This window comes from Lynx rufus, unplaced genomic scaffold (genome assembly GCF_022079265.1).
Source record: "Lynx rufus isolate CCGP_SWC_20201006 ecotype Redwood Valley unplaced genomic scaffold, mLynRuf1.p SCAF_14, whole genome shotgun sequence".
Classification (NCBI taxonomy): Eukaryota; Metazoa; Chordata; class Mammalia; order Carnivora; family Felidae; genus Lynx; species Lynx rufus.
The window spans coordinates 45,533,895-45,553,876 of record NW_025814828.1 but is presented as its reverse complement, the minus strand read 5'-3'; the positions used below and the strand labels follow the sequence as shown (position 1 = coordinate 45,553,876).

The 19,982-nt window shown below is 47.8% G+C and overlaps 1 protein-coding gene across 1 annotated transcript; it reads right to left on the bottom strand.

Moving 5' to 3' along the window:
- Window positions 1-222: 222 nt before the first annotated feature.
- FGF16 (fibroblast growth factor 16) lies at window positions 223-8,299 on the bottom strand. Its single transcript, XM_047075728.1, has 3 exons — window positions 8,026-8,299; window positions 1,805-1,908; window positions 223-468 (listed from the first exon to the last, which is right to left on the bottom strand). The coding sequence occupies exons 1-3, from the start codon at window positions 8,297-8,299 to the stop codon at window positions 223-225; spliced, it is 624 nt and encodes a 207-aa protein (XP_046931684.1).
- Between the last annotated feature and the right edge of the window lie 11,683 nt (window positions 8,300-19,982).

The window sequence follows — 19,982 nt, the reverse complement described above, 5'->3', positions numbered from 1 at the left end:
TATATACAAGATTCCCTGTAGCCCACCCATCCTCCCACATCCCTCTCCCAAATAACCCAACTTTGATACACACTTTGAACAAGCGAACAGTTGGGGTGAGTTGAACATTAAGTGCTTCTCTGTTATCTAAATTTATAGGAAAGAAGACTGAAAAGCTATGAGTATAGTGCTTGCAGAGACAACTGTGGCCCTAGGGGTCACAGAGGTCACACTAGGGGTCTATTACCTATAGCGGAAGAGGTCTCTGGACATGGAAGGCAACTTAGAAGGATCTACTGGCCTGGGCAAAAAGTGAGTGAATTTCTGGTGTCGTTTAGTCCTGTATCCCTCCCGGGGTGAGCCGTCTTTATTCAAGGCCACATAATACTGTCTCTCCGAGTCCAAGTGTTTGTACAAGGTTGAAGCATAGGTGTTGTACCAGTTTTCTTCAAACTGTTCCCGGAAAACACATTCACGTGTGAGTTTTTTCTGTGAGGGTGAGAAAATAAAGCAGAGCCTATTATATGACTCTTTCTCCCATCCCGGCTTGCTGAAATATCAATAGCACATTGACATTAGAAAATTTCAGTCCTATCTCCCAGTATTCCTGAGGCATCTTCTTTCCAAATAGCACAAAACAGTCCTGTCCTTATTGCCTTCATCTTCTTTCATGAACCACACTGAAATGTTTAAGGAGAGATCTTTCCTAAAGGCAGGAGACCAAAGGAGATGGTCTCACTGGGCTCTTTGAGCCTGAGAATTTCTGCTATGGCCTTCCAATGCTCTTCTGGCACCCTAATTTTCTACCTACTTAGGGCAAATAATGTCAAATCCATTGATATTACAGACAACCATGTCAACTAGCAGGCAAAGGCCTTGGATCTATATAAAGCTCCATGGGAGGAGAGTTGTGATCTCTCCTAATGAAGGGCCTCAGGGCTGTCAGTTGAAAAGCTCAGAAAAGATCTCCTTGAAAAGTTCCTCCAATCTGGCTACTTCAAGCTAGCAGCTCCTGAGGCAGGTCTCTTGCCTCTGCCCCTTCTCACACTTGATCCAGCTGGCATACTACTTGCTGTGGTTGCTGATACCAAGTGCTGGGGACAGGCCTATCTCTTAGGTGTCAGGGAAAAATGTGCTCTGATTTCATGGGGTGTAGGCAGCCAGAAAGTGTGCTATGTGGCTCAAAAGCCAAACCCTGAAAGGGTTAAGGTCAGCAAAGTCACTCACCATTCCCCAGCTCTGGGCTAGCTTCCAGAATGGAGAACATGTACTGCAGCCAACCCAGTCCTAGCTGGGGACTTAAGCCTGTCACCAGACTCTGGAACCCTCACTTTTCATTTGTTTGTTTCATTTGGCCTCTGGAATTAAGCTGAAGCAGTTTGGAAATCAGGGACTGTGTTTTTAATCTCAGAATCTCAATCTGAAGGGCAGCTCTTCCACTGCCTATTTTTGTGCCAGCTAGTCTGCTACTCCTCTAGGCACCCATTAAAATTCAGAGGTGCTCCTCAGGGGAGTAAATGGCCCAAACCCTTACCATCTATTGACAAACAAGCACAGCTTACTATTATCATCAGACTAGCTGGCTGTCTAGTGGAAAAGGTGAAAGCAAATGTACCACAGAAAAGCTTAAGTTTTGATGGGAACTGAATGAGTGAAAGTGTTATATAGCAAGCTCCCAGGCATCCAAGAAGCAACTAGAAGACACTAATCCTTCACAGTTGACAGAAATATTTCAAGTGCTAGATAAATGTTTTTATACGTTTGCCTTACATAGTCCAAACACTGGTGGTAATAGCCTCTGATGAAAAGAAAACCTTAAACTTACCGACCCATATAGTTCTCCTCGCTCGTTCATTCCTAAGTATAGGCCAGAATCCACTCCCCGGATGCTGATCAACCCCACAGCCAGGCTGATAAACTCTAGGATTCCTAGAGCAAAAAAGTGAATGCCATTTCCATTACTGACATCAAGCCAAGAGGAAGCTATTCAGGTGACATGAGCTACCAGTCATCTATACCCAACTCCTATGACACCATCTTGTGTAGCAACAACGGAAACTCAGAAAAGATACTGAGTCTCTCTAGGCCTCAGTTTTTCCATCTGTAAGGTGGGTGGAACAACCTCTTACTCAACACGCTTAGACATATTATGAAGAAGAGACCATGTGAAGGATTTGGCTACAAAAGCTTCATAATTACAAGGTACTATTGCTGTTAAATACCAACAGTTCAAGAAATGGGAGGGTACTTTATTAATGGAAGAATGTGGCTAGATTTCTGTATGTTTCCAAAGTCACTTCCCTCCTCCCTAGAGCACACAGCATTACCTTGTTGTCCTCTAGGCTGAATTCATTTTGCACCCTCTTAGCTCCCATGTCCTTAAAGCCACATGAGGCTGTCAACTGCTGGTACTTGACTCTAACAAAGGCCACACAGGCCACTCACTAAGTCTGTTCTTCTTACCTATGGCAGAAGGCAAAATATGGTGAGAGCCTTCTCTTATAAAATGCTCTTAGCCAGGGCAGCCCCAGGCTGACAAGCCTGTCATTTTATCCTTCTCTCTTTAGAATTTTAACTTTACCCATGGCCAAGAGTTGGCAGGTAGTACTGGACTTAATACTGATTTGAGATGTTGCAACTTTAAGGGGAAAGTTTGGAAGACATTCAGAAACATCCCTCTAGCTGACAAGGTTAGAGGTGAGGATTTGAAAATGTTTTCATTTACTCAGCAGCAGTAGGAAGAAAAAAAGAAATCAACTTCTAAGAGGGAAAATGGACCCAGAACTGAAATCCTGGTGATGCTGAAGTCTTTACAATTTTGTCCTAAGGTAGCACAATCTGTCGTTCCATGGATACAAACACAATGGTCAAGTAGATTCCTCTTTGATGTTTCTCTCTCTAACCGTGTTTTTCAAAGTACAGACCAAAACTTTATATGATTGACTCGCAGAGGCATCCAAAGGTATGAAATGAGCTCATATCTGGCTGTTTCTCTTATCCAAAAATGCAATTCTTAAGGGTAACAATATTCTATGTAATCTACATAGGGAGTGGAACTGATGCCTTAAAGATTACTTTAAAAATTAAGTGGTTAATTTGTAAATCAGATTCAAGACTCCAGTGGGAAGTCTCTTGAAAAGCCCCAGTGATTTGGACTGCCAGATAGGTGTGCAGCTGTTGCAGCTTTAGGGCACATGTTTCCATGGCCCACTTGGATCTATTTGAAGAATGTAAAAGGTTCTGCTGCCATTGTATAGAACACTCAGAGTGTAGTCTTTGGCCACCGAGAGAGAGAGAGAGAGAGAGAGAGAGAGAGAGAGAGAAGAGAGAATCTTAAGCAGGCTCCACACTCAGCATGGAGCCTGGCATGGGGCTCCATCCCACAACCCTGGGATCATGACCTGGGCCAAAATCAAGAGTCAGATGCTCAACCGACTGAGCCACCCAGGTGCCCTAACATTGAAATCCTTTACATTTTATTATCAATCAGGTTGTTACACTTATAGCACAAGAAAGGAGTTTTGGGAAAACACATTGACACAAGATGGTAGGAGGAGAAGGGCAAATAGCTGGTGTCAAGTGGGGGTTAAGGAGGAAGTGATTTAATGGATCAAAACCTTTAGCTGCATTGCACAAGTGTCTGATTTTGGTTCTGCCTTGTATAACGTTTTAATAAATGACTTGTAAGAGGACATAGGGAAACTGCTTACTCTACTTCCAAAAGATGTACAGCTGAGAAGGTGACACAATCAAAATCTGAAGAGATTTCAAGAGGATGGAAAAATGTACTGACTCCACAAAATAAGCTTTAATTAGAATAAATGTAAAATCCTGCACTTTGGTCCCCAGACTGATTACTCAAGATGTTTTGTGTTTGGGGTTTTGTTGGGGGATGGTGAGCCACAAGTGCAGACAGTTGAGTTAATCACACTCCTTGCTTTATTGCCTGTTATCATAATTGGTCTGCACCAGGGCTTTTTATTTATCTATTTCTTTTTATTTCCATACTCTGCTTCCACCCCCCTCTGTACTTCAGGCAATCATGTATATTTTCTTGAAAAAATGTTATATTCTTTTGTGTTTCTATGCATTTTCACTAAATACAAGTCAGTCCACCATTGTAATGGGGAGATGTGGCATAACAAAACATACACAACAATGGTTAAGGGATTTGGATAAGATAAGATCAGTATGCGTGATTCATGATAATGTAAAACTAATATGCATTAGTTCATAATAATGTAAAAAGCTAATGTAAAACTAGTCAGGTAAAAATTAAAATTTATCAAAAAGCTCATGTGAAAAAAAAGCTAGTGTGATCTAAGGTTGCACTGATAGAGGTCTAGTAATGGCATAAGGGAGGAGACAGCCACCTCTCTGTTCTGCCTTAGACCACACTGAGTGTACTGTTTTTAGTTCTACTGTGTTTACAGAGGTCTATGGAAAAACAGGAGTGTGTTCAAAGTAGAATGGCCAGTATGGCAAGGAAAAAAAAAACCAGGTCATGATTCAGTTCTGTGTGCTAAACTTTGAGTGATACCAACCTGCTGGAGGCTTCAGTTATTTGCTTTGCTTAGACAGATTACTTCTGAGCTTCAAGTCTTAGTTCCCTCATTCTCTAAGTATCTCATGTTTCTGATCACCCTGAGCTCACTAAGTAGCAGAGGGCAACTTGTGACCTCACTGGCCAAGACCTGGTGTGAGAACAAATCATGAAACCCAAGAGGTGTGGCCATTTGAGTCACCACAGTTTTTCTCCAACTCTCTGTTAACCCTGATGCCAAAGGACAGATCATACAGGAAGTCACTTGGGTTGTGTCCAGTAACAGGGGTCTCCAACAGCTGGAATCATCCCTGCCCAGCTGTCTTTGGGCATCATTTTCATTGCCAATTTTCCTATTAGCTGGATTCAAACTGTGGGAACCCAGTAGCACATGATGATGGAACAGATATTCCTAAACCTCCTGAATCTCAGCCAGCATGAAGGGAGAGAGAAAACAAGCCATTTTCACATTTTCCCAGTTACAGTTGGAGAGGGGAGTTAACAGCAAAGTGTTGAGGCAAAGTGTTAAGTAGGCTATGTTTGTCCTCAGCACTCTCACCCCCTTCAAGGTCCAGGACCTCCCTCTAACTCTGCCTCATCTTGACCTGTCCATCTCAGCCTCTGGCCTTTGCTTGACAATTTACAGGCTCTTCTTACATCTTTTCCCCCATGGCCTCAGTTAAAACAGATCTGCCCTGAGCTCCACTGCTTCAGAACCTAGCTAGATGGTTGGCTAACATGTCATTGAATCTGGTTACATGACTTGCCTGGCTCCCTCAGCCATCGTTTCAGACCTTCAGGGCCAAGACAGTGCTGCTTTGGCATCTTGACAAATAAGAACCAGATTACTCAAAAACTGAACCAGCTGCATTAGCCTGCTTCATCACACCTGGTGTGAGGCCTCTCCTCCAGTCTATCTCCCAAGCTCTGCCAGTCCACAGGTGCCCCTCAGGAATGTCAGTATCCCTGTGAACCTCATGAATGCCACCAGCCAAGTGGAGATTGAAATACTCCTGACTACTGATTACAGAATGGAGTGGGGGAGGGGGGAGGATAGGCTATGCCAACAGGTTATTATTTGGAGTCGTGGCTGCTCTTGGGCTCAGCCTGACTCATTCTGAACACATGGATTCCAGGGTAATCCTTGGGGGCCCTGCTCTCCAATTACAACAAATAGCTATTTACTTTACATGGCCTTTGGAGACTACCTCCTCCCCCCAAGCAGAAATCTATAATATTTTATATCTTAAGTCTGGCCTACTTTACCCTGCTGGAATGTTGACTGCCAAAGCACTTATGGAATGTTAAAGTTTCGATTTATTGAATACCCTGGCTGATTAACTCAAATGTGGAGGGAGGAGACTTAGCAAACTCAAACGCCACCTCTTTCTTTGCCAAAAGCTAAACCAAGAAAGAATAAATGTGTGTTTGAAAGTTGGCAGAGGAGGTTACAAAGAGACAGCTTTGACTAGTTATCATTTCCTTTACAGGAAATACATGGAACTGCCAGGAAGCCAGGGAAGGAGGAAAGGGAAAAGGTGGTGCAGAGGTGGTCTCAGGCAGTGTTATTTTAAAAGGCAAAACCAAAAATGAAGCAGTCAGTTAAGCAGCAATGAAAACATCCCTTCCTCCTGCCAGTTTTATTTCCTTTGATTTCTCCTGAAACTTACCCTTAGCAGGCCTGAGAGATGAAAAGAAATCAAGATGTGTCCTTAGGGAGGTAATTAAAGACCACTTATCCTAAGAGCCTATTACTAATTTATGTTGACCTTGTAGGTTATTTGGCTCAGCTTAGGCACAAAGTCAGACAAACACTAGCTGCTGGAAGCCAAGGTCACAGTTTCTCCACCTCTGCTGCCCCCCACCCTACATTTCTCCATTATTTCATGATTCCTTTTTTTATATATCAGGAATGGACTACCCCAATATCTTTAGGCCATTTCTGGGAGACTTTGGGAGGTTCTGAGGCCAGGGTGGGAGTCCCATTCCTTCCGAAGAGGAACAAAAGGGAACTGCAAAGTCACAAGTGATGGAAGGGAAAGGAGTCAAGTTAATACTCCCTCTTCCCTGACTCCACCTTATCACCCTTTTGAGGACCTGCTGCAAGTTTATACAGGCATCTGCACCCCTCCATTACTCCCACCCTACACACAACCCACTGTACTCCAGCTCTGTGAGTGTTTTTTTTTCCCCCCAAGATGACATAGATCTCATTAGGGTTCCTGCTTGCTCTCAGCAAGGAAGATCAGCCCCAACCCTAAGTTGTTTGCTAGACTTGGCCTTGCCCAGAAACTAGCCTCTGTGCTTCCCCCCTCTCCTTCTACTGTGTACTCCAGATGCAACTCTAGCAAGTCAGGGGAAAAAGAAGATGGGGAGGTTTGGGGGGAACGGGGTGGGTGGGATAAACAAGGGAACAGGTATCATGCCTGAGGGTAGGCAAAGCCTCTTCCTACCTGCTTAGGGATAGAAGATGTCCTTGGGCCATAGGGTCCATAGGGCATTGGGGGATGGGGTTACCAAGTAAAGGTAGCTGTCACAGTACCTGAATTATGGTTTAACAGAGATTAGGAAATTGAAAATAAAAATGGCCAAATTACTGAGAAATGAACACATTTGTTTCGAAACCTAATGATCTCCATCCCACATCAAGGTTTATACTAATTATGTTTTGTATGTCAGACAGGCTCTTTAAACAATCTGCCAAGTGTTGGGCAGAGAAAATCCTGGATGGAGGTTGTACATTTCCTGTCCTGGGCCCAGGAGACACCTGTTTCTGGGGCTGGGAGTGGGCCCAGGACTGGGCCCCGGACCATTTCCTCCCTGTGAGGCAAGGAGTCCAGAGGTATATCTAGGCAATAGCTGACCTAGGGCTGTGCCCTACGCAGTGGACAGCGGGAGGATTTCCCAGTTTCTCCAACACCCAGCTCATGCCTTGCTACCGGGATTGGCCTCCACTCCAGGCAGAGCAAGCCAGAGGCAGGCAGGTGCCACGGCTGCCGATCCCCCTGTCAGCCAAAAGCCACTCCGGCACGGACCGCCCACCCACCACATCGATAGCCTACGAAGGCTTCTGCTCCAGACAATCGGCCGCGACAACCCTGCTGCTCTTGAGGCTCGACCCCGCGCTACAGCCATGGTCCCTGGTCTCCTCAGCTGGTGCTTCTACCCTCCTCCAGCTCCACCTGCTTTCATCCTAAGCGCAGCGTCGTCAGAATGATCCCCTCGCTATGGGGGAGGGAAGAAGGGTGGAGTGGGGAAAAGAGAGGCCGCACCTCAAGGCGCCCCCGCCTCCTCCCTGGAGCCTCTGAGGGTGCCAGGAGCCCTGACGCCAAGTTTGCACCATTCGATCCTGCCTGCCCCGCGTCCCTGGCGGTGTCCCGCCTCGACGGGCCCGGACGGCACAGGCTTGGGGGCGGCCCGCGGATCCCAAGCCGGAGCCCAGAGCCATCGGTTCCCTAGAGAACCGTCCGCTCGCTTCCCGTCCCTCCCGGCCGCGTCCTCACCGAAACGGCTGTGGTCGTGGCGGGTGCCATGCACAGTGCCGTTGGGGAAGATCTCCAAGTGGAAGCCGGTGCGGCAGTACAGCTGGCGGCGCCGCAGGATCCCCTTCAGGTGGGCGAAGTCTGTGGGCGAGCCGCGCTGCAGCTTCCCCTCGATCTGGCCTAGGCGCTCGTTCAGGAAACCCGGGGAGTCAGCTAAGGGCACGTTCCCCAGAGACGAGGAGAAGCCGTGTAGGTCCCAGTCCAAGGAGGCGAAGACTCCCCCCACCTCCGCCATGGCTGGGTGCGCGGGGCCGAGCTGGGGCCGCGGGGCGCGAACTACCTCTCCCCTCAGCGAGCACTGGCGACTCGGAGGCGCTCGTTGGCTCCCTCGCTCGCTCCGCGCTCTGCCTAGCTGCAGTGGACGTCTGTTCGCGTCCAAGGAACTTCTCAGCGGCGGGGCAACGAGCTCCTGACCTTTCTCTCAGTCAAAGTGGCGCTTCCCCTACGCATCCATCTCCCTAGGCCTCTCATAGCTGGCTTCGTCGAGCTATCAGATGCAAACGGCACTTTATATACATACCCACTCCCCTTACATTGACATATTGGATATTTAAATACAAGCCACACCTCACTGGCATCCCCTCGGAGATTGGTGTGTGGGTTTTTTCCCCCCTTGTATCCTTTTGGCTCTTTTGGAAGGGAGGGGGTGAGGGAGGAGAGAGCAAGCGAGCTTCACTCCCTCTTTTATTATGAAAAAAAAAATGGCAGGAAAAAGCTACACATTGCAGTGAGGCATAACTGTTTTTGGCAGGTTTTTCTGAAACTGCTGATGAAATAACGGAGCCCAATGCGTGGAGGCTGTTGGCGCCCACGGCCACTCAGGCCTGTGGTGTGGAGGTCTGTCAGCTGCGCGTGGGCAGTTCCCACCTCCCACGCCTCCTCTGGCGTCTCGCCTTTGGAAAGTGGCTTGAGACCCGGGCTGGGGGTTCACGCGTTCCTGACCCCTTCTTGTTCCCCGGCTGGTCGAAAACTGCAGAAGGGGCGCCTGGCCTGGGACAGGAGCTCCCTGGTTTCTTTGTTCTGTTGCCCATCTCCAGTCCCACTCCCCACCTGTAGGTCGGCGGGAGCCGAGGAAGTGAAAAACACGAAGGCGAGTGAAGTTGGGGGTAGTAGCTGTCCCTGCCGGCACCAAGCCGGAGTCTTTAAGGGGTCTGGGAGGAGCGGGAAACCCCACGGAGGAAAGAAAACATTTTTTTAAAGGGACGTTTACAGCTTAGGAAAAGTAGGGGGGAGTAAGAAATAGAAAGTGATCTTTTTGAAAAATGTTCTGCACTGGCTTTCTGGGCGCTCTTTTACAAGGCTCCCGAGAGCAAACCCGATGAGAGGCCATTGGAAGCCTGGTGGGGGCTTCCCCCTACCTCTTTTCTTGTTGGAAACAGGTGTTTCCTTGCTCTGTGCCGTGCCCTGCTTGGAGATACTCTATCAGGAAGAGAGACGGTTGGAGCAGGAACTGGCGGCAGTTCAGGGCAACCGGCAGCATCGGGAAGACCTGGGGAGCAGGTGCCCAGCCTGTCCAGCGTCCCCGCGCCCCTGCCCCACACCTGAACCCTGGGAACCCTCTCTGGCCCTGGCGCTCGGCGTTCTGTTCGACTATTAAACTGCATTGTTGCTTGCAGTTTGCACCCTCAGCGGGCTCTGGCTGCCTTCCCAGTCTCCCGCAGGGGACTTCCACTGCACCTCCGCCTTTGCAGCGCCTCCTCCTGGGGAACCCGTGTCCCATGACCAGTTCGAACTGTGGCTGTCCCTGAAAGAAAACCGATTCCGTTCAATTCAGTTAGTGAAATTTGATTCCTGATCCTGGGCTCCCACGTGCACCTCATATTCACTGTCTGGAACTGTAGCAGTTTTTGGTTTGGAACATCGTGGCTTGGTTCTGGTGTGCCCTCTTAGCTCAGACAGAACCTCCTGAGCCAAGCACAAGGTATGGCACATAGTAGGTGCTCAGAAATTATCTTATGTGCTCCCAGTAGTAAGGCACACAGATGAAAACGATCTTCCTGTTGTAGGGAACACAGAAATGCAAAAGATGGTGTCCCTATTGGAGTATTTATGGGTGAAATGACAGGCTATCTGGGATTTTCTTTAATCCAGAGTGAGAAGGCAGAAGGAGTGGAGGCATAGATGCAATAATTGTTGAAGCTGGGTGATGGGTACATGGGTGTTCATTATAAATTTCCTCTACTTTATATATAAACACACACGTGAAATATTTCATAATAAAAATATCTTTAAAGTGAGGCTGACATAAAGAAATCATTCCTTCCTTCTTCATTCTTCCCTTTGAAGAGTTTGTGGATTTAGTAAGAAGGTAGGGTGGAGGGGCAGAGGTTAAGACAAGTATATAAATGACTAGAATACAAAGTAGTGTAAGGTACAGTGCTGTATGAATTCAGAAAGCAGAAAGAAGACTGATCTCGGGGATTTAGGACTGGATTCTGGGCCAAAGTGTGGCCTTCATAATGGATGGGCCTTGAAAGGAAGATGGGAAGGATTTTGCAAATTCAGATGGGCCACTTCCAAGAAGGGGAAAGGAGTAACAAAGCAAGTGGGACAATTTAAATGACAAAGACTAATTCTTGGGAGCTTTAGTGAATGTCACATGAAACAATATAGGTGAAACTGCTTTGTACAGTATGTGATTGTAAAGGATTTAGATGTCTCCATGATGATATAAATCACACATTGACAGTGGTGAAAGGCCATTTCCTCAACAATCACTTCAGGGAATTTCTGCATTTGTTGTCCCCCAAAATTCCCAAAGTCACCAACCACAGTTGCAGATCTGGAGTCCTACCTGATCGAAGATCAGGGATATAGGCATTCTATTGCCCTTCTGGGGCTTTTCTGAGATTAAGCTGACTGATGATTCTATTTTAAATGTTTCCATAAAGAGACCTGACTGACAGCACTTTTATGAAAGTTATTTAATTTTCACAACCTTGTGGAGTAGGAGGTGTCAAATCCCCATTTTAGAGGTGAGGTTAGGTGACTAGCACAGAATCATATAACTAATAAACAAAATCATAATTTGATTTCAGATCCACTGGGGACAAATTACTCTCAATTTATGGGCCTTGGGATTATGCAAAGATCAGTATATTGAGGACAGTGAGATTTCAGAATATTTTGGTTTATAGAAAATCCTCAAGAGCAGACAACCTCTGGCCAGGGTTGTGCTGGATATGTGGGATAAAAGGAAAATGTACATAAGAAAAGAAGCAACCCTCACTGGGTTCAGAACAACACTTTTATTTATTTTTATTTATTATTATTATTTTTTAAATGTTTATTTATTTTTGAGACAGAGGGAGACAGAGCGCAAGTGGGTGAGGGGCAGAGAGAGAGGGAGACACAGAATCTGAAACAGGCTCCAGGCTCTGAGCTGTCAGCCAGAGCCCGATGCGGGGCTTGAACCCATGAACTATGAGATCATGACTGTTAGGATGTCCCTGGAACCACAGTGGAGGGGACAGCCATCTTGCCAGCGCAACCCAACTTGGAAAGCCCTGAGCAGCGCGCCAGAACGAATTGAAGGTCAACCAATCACCGAGTGACAGCACGACCTGGCACGAAAAAGGCCTACCTGGACCTAAACCCGGAACCGCTGCAGCTTAAAAACCCCACCCCACCACACCAGCGTGCGACTTCCCTGACTCCTCTCTCTCTCTCCCTGAGTCACGGAACCTCGCCTGAGACCTTAGTTCCCAATAAAGCCTTTGACTGCTAAAATTTTTTAGCTTCTGACTCTTATCTTTACCCTGCCTGACACCTGACCTTAACATTTGGTGCTGAAACCTGGGGGGAAGGTAGTAGCTCGCCTCCCTTGACTGAGCTCCCTCCTCGCCAAGCCAGACGCCAACCACCCTACTCACAAGCGCCTACAGGAGCCGGTAAGTAGGACAGACCCCTCCTTCTGTCCTCCAACTATAGCTGACACCCACAAGAGACGTCCCGCAAGTCAGTCTCCTTTCTTCTGCACGCCGCAAGGCCCTCACGCCAATAGGCCCCTTATTGCAGCACGAGGGGTGCCTCGCCCTGTCACGCCAATGGCGAGTAATGAGTCTAAACCACCTCGATCTCTTAACCGCCCCCCCCCCAATGTCTGTTAAAAAACTTCCGGCTCCTGGGCTTACAAGGCGAACTTCGTCGTAACCGACTCGTCTGCCTTTGCACTGTAGTCTGGCCTCAGTACAAATTAGACAATGATTCTCAATGGCCACCCGAGGGGTCTTTACAATACCAAATCTTAACCGATCTGGACAATTTCTACCATCGGCTGGGAAAATGGGGAGAAATACCCTACGTCATGGCCTTTTGGGACCTCAGGTCTCACCCCAACCTATGTTCCTCCTGCCCCTCTGCACGCATGCTCCTTGCCCGCCCACAACCCCCCCGACGACCCCACCTCACCAACTTCTCCAATCTCCGACCCGTTAGAGGATTTGGTCACACCGCCCACCAGCCCTTGCCCCCCTCCATACTCCCTACCTCCAGCCGTCCCGCCCTCACCTTCCATATCATCCCGAACTCGTGCTCAGGCCCCTCCCGTCGAACAGGCCCCAGCAGCCATCTTGCCTCTCCGAGAGGTGGCAGGACCTGAAGACCTAGTTTGAGTTCATGTCCCCTTCTCCCTCCAAGACTTATCTGCCTTTGAAAATCGGCTAGGGTCATTTTCGGCTGACCCCACCCAATACATTAAGGAATTCCAATACCTTGCCCAAGCCTACAGTCTCACATGGCATGACATCCATGTAATCCTCACCTCTACCCTCACCCCTGAGGAGAGGGAGCGCATCCAGGCCGCAGCCAGAGAACATGCATACCAAACCCACATGACTGACCCCACTATGCCGGTAGGCACCAATGCTGTCCTGGCGGCCGACCCCAATTGGAACTACCAACATGCAGGCAATGGTCACCGGCGCCGGGACCAGATGATCCAATGCCTACTAGCAGGCATGAGGGCAACGTCAAACAAATCAGTAAATTTTAACAAACTTCAAGAAATAATACAGGACCCCAATGAAAACCCCGCAGCCTTCCTCAGTCGACTCACAGAGACACTTACCCAGTATACCAGACTGGACCCTACCACCCCCGCTGGGGCCACCGTATTGGCTACCTATTTTATTTCCCAATCAGTCTCTGATATCCAAAAAAAACCCTAAAAAAAGGCCGAAGATGGTCCTCAGACCCCCATGGCCGACCTGGTAAAGCTGGCCTTTAAAGTTTTTAATGGCCGAGAGGAAGCTCAAGAACAATGGCGACAGGCCTGTCTCCAACAAAAGGTACAATTACAGACCCAAGCCTTGGTAGCTGCCCTGAGGCCAGCCACAATAAAGCCCTCTGGACCACTGCCCCCTCCGGGGCCTTGCTTTAAATGTGGCCAAGAAGGCCATTGGTCTCGTCAGTGTCCCCATCCCAAAAAGCCTACCAGTCCATGCCCATTGTGCCAACAAATGGGCCATTGGAAATCCGATTGTCCTAACCCCAGGGGACAACAGACTCACAATGCCTCCACGTGGCGAGGCTTCACCCAGATTGGACTCTGCCTTCCAACTGCTGGAGATGGAGGATGATGACTGACGGGGCCCAGACTCAGTAACTCCAGTGACCCACGCTGAGCCCAGGGTAAAACTCCATTTAGCGGTTAAGTCCATCTCCTTTCTGTTGGACACAGGGGCTACCTATTCCGTCCTGCTGAGCTATTCCGGCCCTACCACGCTGTCCTCTGTTTCGGTCACGGGCGTAAATGGCACCCCCTCCATTCCCCCATGCACACCAGTACTCACCTGCTGCCTGGATGGCTTCCACTTCTCCCACTCCTTCCTAGTCATCCCCTCCTGCCCCATCCTCCTTTTGGGCCGAGACATCCTCAATAAATTAGGAGCCTCTATACACCTATCAGCTATCTGCCCCTCTCCCTCCCCCACTCATCTTCTACTGGCTGTTATCACAGACAACACAGACCACAGCCTCAACCCACACCCAGACCTCCCAGTAGACCCAATCGTATGGGATACATCCACCCCAACAATTGCCACCCACCACCAACCTGTCCTCATTAAACTCAAAAATCCATCGCAATTCCCATCTAGAACCCAATACCCAATCTCCCACACCCACTGACTAGGCCTAAAGCCCATCATCGATTGCCTACTCAAGGAAGGCCTCCTAATCCCATGTCACTCCCCCTGTAACACCCTGATCTTGCCTGTAAAAAAGCCTAATGGCTCATATGGACTAGTACAAGACCTCCAAATAATCAATGAAGCTGTAATCCCCATCCACCCAGTAGTGCCCAACCCATACACCCTCCTCTCCCAAATTCCCCCGTCCACAACCCATTTTACAGTGCTCGATCTCAAAGATGCCTTTTTCACTATTCCCCTACATCCTGAATCCCAATTCCTCTTCGCCTTCACATGGCAAGATCCAGTCACCTCTTAGGCCTGCCAACTCACATGGAAGGTACTTCCCCAGGGGTTCCGTGATAGTCCCAATCTCTTTGGGCAGGCCTTGGCCAAGGATCTCCTCAAAGCCCCACTCTCTAGTCACTGTACTCTACTACAATATGTAGATGACCTCCTACTATGTGGAACCTCTTTCAACCACACCAAACAAGATACAATCCATATCCTAAACTCCCTGGCTAACCTGGGTTATCGAGTCTCCCCACACAAAGCCCAAATCTGTACTAATACAGTCACGTTCCTGGGAGTTTCACTCACACCTACCACCAAGGCCCTAACCCAAGACCATCTCCAAGCCCTCCAAACTCTGTCCCCACCTACCAATGCAGACGAAATCCTCTCCTTCCTGGGCTTAATGGGCTTCTTCCGACACTAGATCCCTAACTTTGCTGTACACGCAGCCCCCCTATACAAAGCAGCCAAGGAAACCCCCCAAGGCCCACTCTCCAGCCTGGTATCGGTAGCAAGGGCCTTCCAACAGCTGGTCACATCTCTAGTCACTCAACTGGTCCCTTCCCTCCCCAATGTTTCAAAGCCTTTCCTCTTATACACAGATGAAAGGGCTGGAATTGCGACAGGGCTCCTAGCCCAACCATGTGGCCCCAAGTTACAAGCTGTCGCCTACCTCTCTAAACGACTGGACCCTACCATCAGGGGGTGGCAACCCTGCCTTAGAGCACTTGCAGCAGCAGCCACCCTAACCAAAGAGGCACTCAAACTTACCCTACACTGCCCCCTAACGGTACTTTCATCGCACCGTCTATCTGATCTCCTTACACATAAGGCCCTGGCACACCTCTCCCCATCACTCATACAATTGTTCCATCTGCTCTTTTTTGAAAATCCTGAAATATCTCTCCAACTCTCCCCCAGACTCAATCCTGCCACCCTACTTCCACAAATCAACACCCTCCAAGCCGCTGCACACATACAGCCTGCTATTTGCTTTTTATATGACCAAACCAACAGTATATGCTCCCAAACCTCCCCCACCCAATATGGAGGATGCCCCTGTAGCTATTGTAACATGCACTGGCTCAACCAAAACTGTTTCACAGGGAAAAAGATGGGCTGCTTCTGCTTACAAGGTAGCAACTTTACCCTTACTATCCCTGATCCATGGGATATCTGCTGGCAAACTGGGACGAGGGGCACACTGTATCAGAATGGCCATCACTCTAACCCTGTCTCCTCTTTAACCATCTATTGAACCTACGAACCCATCTATCGAACCTACGAACCCTCAATGGCTCCTTCCCTCTCCAACCTTAAAGATCTTACCCAAATGATCACGGACCAAGGAAACCAGCTCAAAACCCAACTGCAGACACCCCCCGCACAACATCCCTTCTCATGGCTTACACTAATCATACAAGAAACAGTCCTGCTTAACCACTCAGGCTTAACTAACCTGTCACACTGCTTTCTTTGCGAATCCCTCCAGCGGGATCCAGTAATAGCCGTCCCATTACCCACCCCCTTTCCCAATACCACTAACTCCACCAACCACCCCAGAAGTCAAATCTCCCTACAGGTTCCCATCCTCACTGAGACCCCTCAATACAACACATCTCACCCAACATGCTACTCTTCTTATGCCTCCCCAACTTACCCCTCCCCCTTGCCTATGCCTAGCCACAATCCCCCCAGGGGGATTCTATTGGTGCAATGGCACAGCTTATAAACACCCCAAAACGCTTCTGTCTCCCAGTCACCATCATCCCCCAACTCACCCTATATGGACAGGAAGAACTCCATCAACTCCTCGAATTCCATCTCCAAAAATGAGCCATTTTCCTCTCACTAATGGTTGGCCTATCCCTGGCCACTTCCCTACTGGCTGCCGGGGTTGGGACCAGCTCCCTAATACACTCTATTAGCTCCTCCGGGGATCTGTCAGGCTCCAAATCTCAATAGAAGCCTCAGCAACCTCCCTATCCACCTTACAAAGGCAGATCAACTCCCTAGCACAGGTCACTCTACAAAACCGATGAGCCCTAGATCTCCTGACAGCAGAAAAAGGGGGAACATGCCTGTTCCTGAGGGAGGAATGTTGCTACTACCTCAATGAATCAGGCTTAGTTGAAACTAATATAGAACACCTAAAAGAAATCCAAAAAACCCTATCCGCCTGCCCAGGATCCTCAGACCCCCTAACCTCCTGGTGGCAATCACCCCTCCTAACTTGGCTCCTCCCCATAGTCACTCCACTAGTTGCTATCTGTATAATACTTATGCTCTTACCTTGTTTTCTCCGTTTCGTACGGAAACGAATTCATGAAGTTTCCCAGGTTGCATTTCATCAGATGGTGGTCCGGCCATATTCCCGCATTCCAACCTCAGACCCCACATACCATGACGTCGCCCTTACACCTGCAGGAAGCAGCCAGATCATTATCACCAATAAGAGGTTGGAATGTTAGGATGTCCCTGGAACCACAGTGGAGGGGACAGCCATCTTGCCAGCGCAACCCAACGGAAAGCCCCAAGCGAATTGAAGGCGCCAGAACGAATTGAAGGTCAACAAATCACCTAGCGACAGCATGACCTGGCGCGAAAAAGGCCCACCCAGACCTAAACCTGGAACTGCTGCAGGTTAAAAGCCCTACCCCACCACACCTGGGCACGACTTCCCTGACTCCTCTCTCTCTCCCCCTGAGTCACGGAACCTCACCTGAGACCCTAGTTCCCAATAAAGCCTTTGACTGCTAAAATGTTTTAGCTTCTGACTCCTATCTTTACCCTGCCCTACGCCTGACCTTAACAATGACCTGAGCCAAAGTCGGACGCTCAACCAACTGAGCCATCTAGGCGCCCCAGGACAACACTTTTAAAGTGAGGTTAACTTCACAGTGGTATTGTGAGGATGAAATGAAATCACTGATGGAAAGTGTCCAGCATTCTGTCTGGCACATAGAAGACACTCAACACACCTGAGATTCCATCCTCCTTTTCCGATATCTCATAGGGTTGATATGAAAAATAAAACAGCCTATGTGAAAAGGACATAGAAAAAGAAAACTCTTTAAGAAAAAAGAGCATTCTCACTCAGGCTATAAGTGACCAGACGCTGGGAGTCAGCCTGCTGGGATCTGTTCCTCAAGGAAGGAGATGGTGATGTTAATAATGCTAGTACTCACCTCCCACCAACCCCCTCACACACACACACCCAGAAGGTAGGAAAGGGTGTCTAGAATTGTTGCTCAGCCCAGTTCTTAATTTTCCCTACAGCTTATAAATGTTTTCTCCTTTCTAATTTATTTTCCCTGAGAAGGGGCATGGGGAGCTGTATTGCCAGGCAAATCCTGCAGAGAGCATAGTTAATAACATCAATTGCTCCTATTTACCGAGTACTCACCTTGGGTTAAGCATTGCCCTGGGTGCTTTACATGCATTATCTCCCTAAGCTTTATCACAACTCTAAGAAATAGTTTTATTTCCATTTTACAGCTGAGGAAGCGGAGGCCCAAAGATATTCAATAATTAGTAGCAGAGGTTGGACTTAAACTGTTGATTTTAAGTTAGGACATAACCCTAACATTACACTGCCTCAATCTATTTACCTCAAAAAGAACTTAAGGGTGCCCAGGTGGCTCAGTTGGTTGTGCTTCTGGCTTCAGCTCAGGTCGTGATCTTGCGGTTCCTGAGTTCCAGCCCTGCATGGGACTCTTGGATGTGATCAGGGAGCCTGCCTTAGGTCCTCTGTCTTCTCTCTCTTCTCCCCCACTCATTCTCTCTCTCTCTCTCTCTCTCTCTCTCTCAAAAATAAGCATTTAAAAAATTAAAAAAAAACAAAACAAAAAGAACTTATATTGTTCCTTTGTCTTTTGGACAGCAGTACAGTGTGGCAGTTGCACCCTCATTTCTGGTGTCAGACTGCCTGGGTTCAAATCCCAGCTTAAAGCCATTCTAGGAGTTGAAGCCTCAGTTTCTTCTTTTTGGCTGCTGCTGCTGCTGATGGTAGTCATGACCTCATAGGGTTGCTGTGAGGTTTAAGTGAAATAATACACAGAATGTTCTTAAAACTGCCTGGCACATATTAAGTGGTCATTGTTATTAGTATTATTTACAACCTGCTTGGCCCCATATTTCCTCCCCAGGTTTCCTCAGGCCATGCTCATTTTTTCCTAAGGGAGAGATGAGAACACCGGCTGAGTAAACCAAAAGCAATCAGTTCCAATTCTATTATTCTTTCTCTGTGATATTTGGCCAGTCTTGTTCTCTCTGGGCTTTAGAGGCCTGTCTCCGAAATGAGGTAACCAAACCGTCACCTCTCTGTGGGCAGGGAAGTAATGCGAGGGTGGTGGTCTGAGAAAAATAGGAAATTGCTGTTTTGTAAATTCCATATATTGAGCATTCTAAGTTCCTGGCATTATTTAAAAGTGCTTCATATTTAAATCACATCACACTACCACTAGATAGATACTATTATTATTCCATTTTTTAACAGAGGGCAAAACTGAGGGCTAGAAAAATTAAGTAACTTGCTCAAGGTCATACATATTATAGGAGCTGGGGCTGAAATTCAGACCCTGGAGAGTGGCTTCAGAGTCCATGCTGTTGATCACTACACTACTCTGAAAAGTGTTGGGGCCTTGTTCAAAAGAGACAGTGTTACGGTGTGACCCAATCTCCTTTTAGACAAGGAAAACCCAGGCTAAAAGAGCAGTCTTTTTTCCCCTACATGATTTACAGCTGAGTTTGAGAAGTCTGCAAAAAGTCAGACTGCATTCTGATTTCCCCACCCCAACTCTAGGGCCCAAAGAGTTCCAGCTCTTTGGCTGGAACAAGCCCCCATCTTACTTGTCTGGTCAGTCTCCTGCAGTAAGAGTCAAGTCTGAAGTCTCCTTTGTCTCTACTGTTATTCTCCCATGGGTCTACCTGCAATGGGGGGGGGGGTAATGAACCATTTATTCTGGCTGTCACTTGCCATTAGTTGGCAGGTGATGACATCTTTGTGAAATGATCTGTTAGTTCTTTGAGAGGAATGGGACACCATGGAATGTGGCTCTAACCTTTGGCAACCTGGGTCACTTCTCAACCTTATGTGTGTGACCGTGAACGTGAGTATTAATGGTGGATGTGTAGGTTCAGAGCTCGGTGTTGGGAGAGAAGTGTGGTCAGAAACTATGATTGTATTGGTTTTCCCAACACAAATGCGTGCTTAGATTTGTGTTTGTGACACTGTGCAGAAGAATTTGCGTATGTCTGTGTAACAATTTGCATTATCTGTTTAAGGTGTGAATAAGTGGATGAAAGTATGTGAGTCTATAGGCAGTTCCTGCTTATTTGCCCAAAGAATATATATGATGGTTGTGAAGCTAAGTTCATTTGAATCCAAAGTCACTTCCTTTTTTTTTTTTAACCTGAGATGATTATTTTAGTCCCACAACCTGATGAAAGATTCACCTCACGAGATAGGAAGCCAGTTGGGGGGCTTCTCTG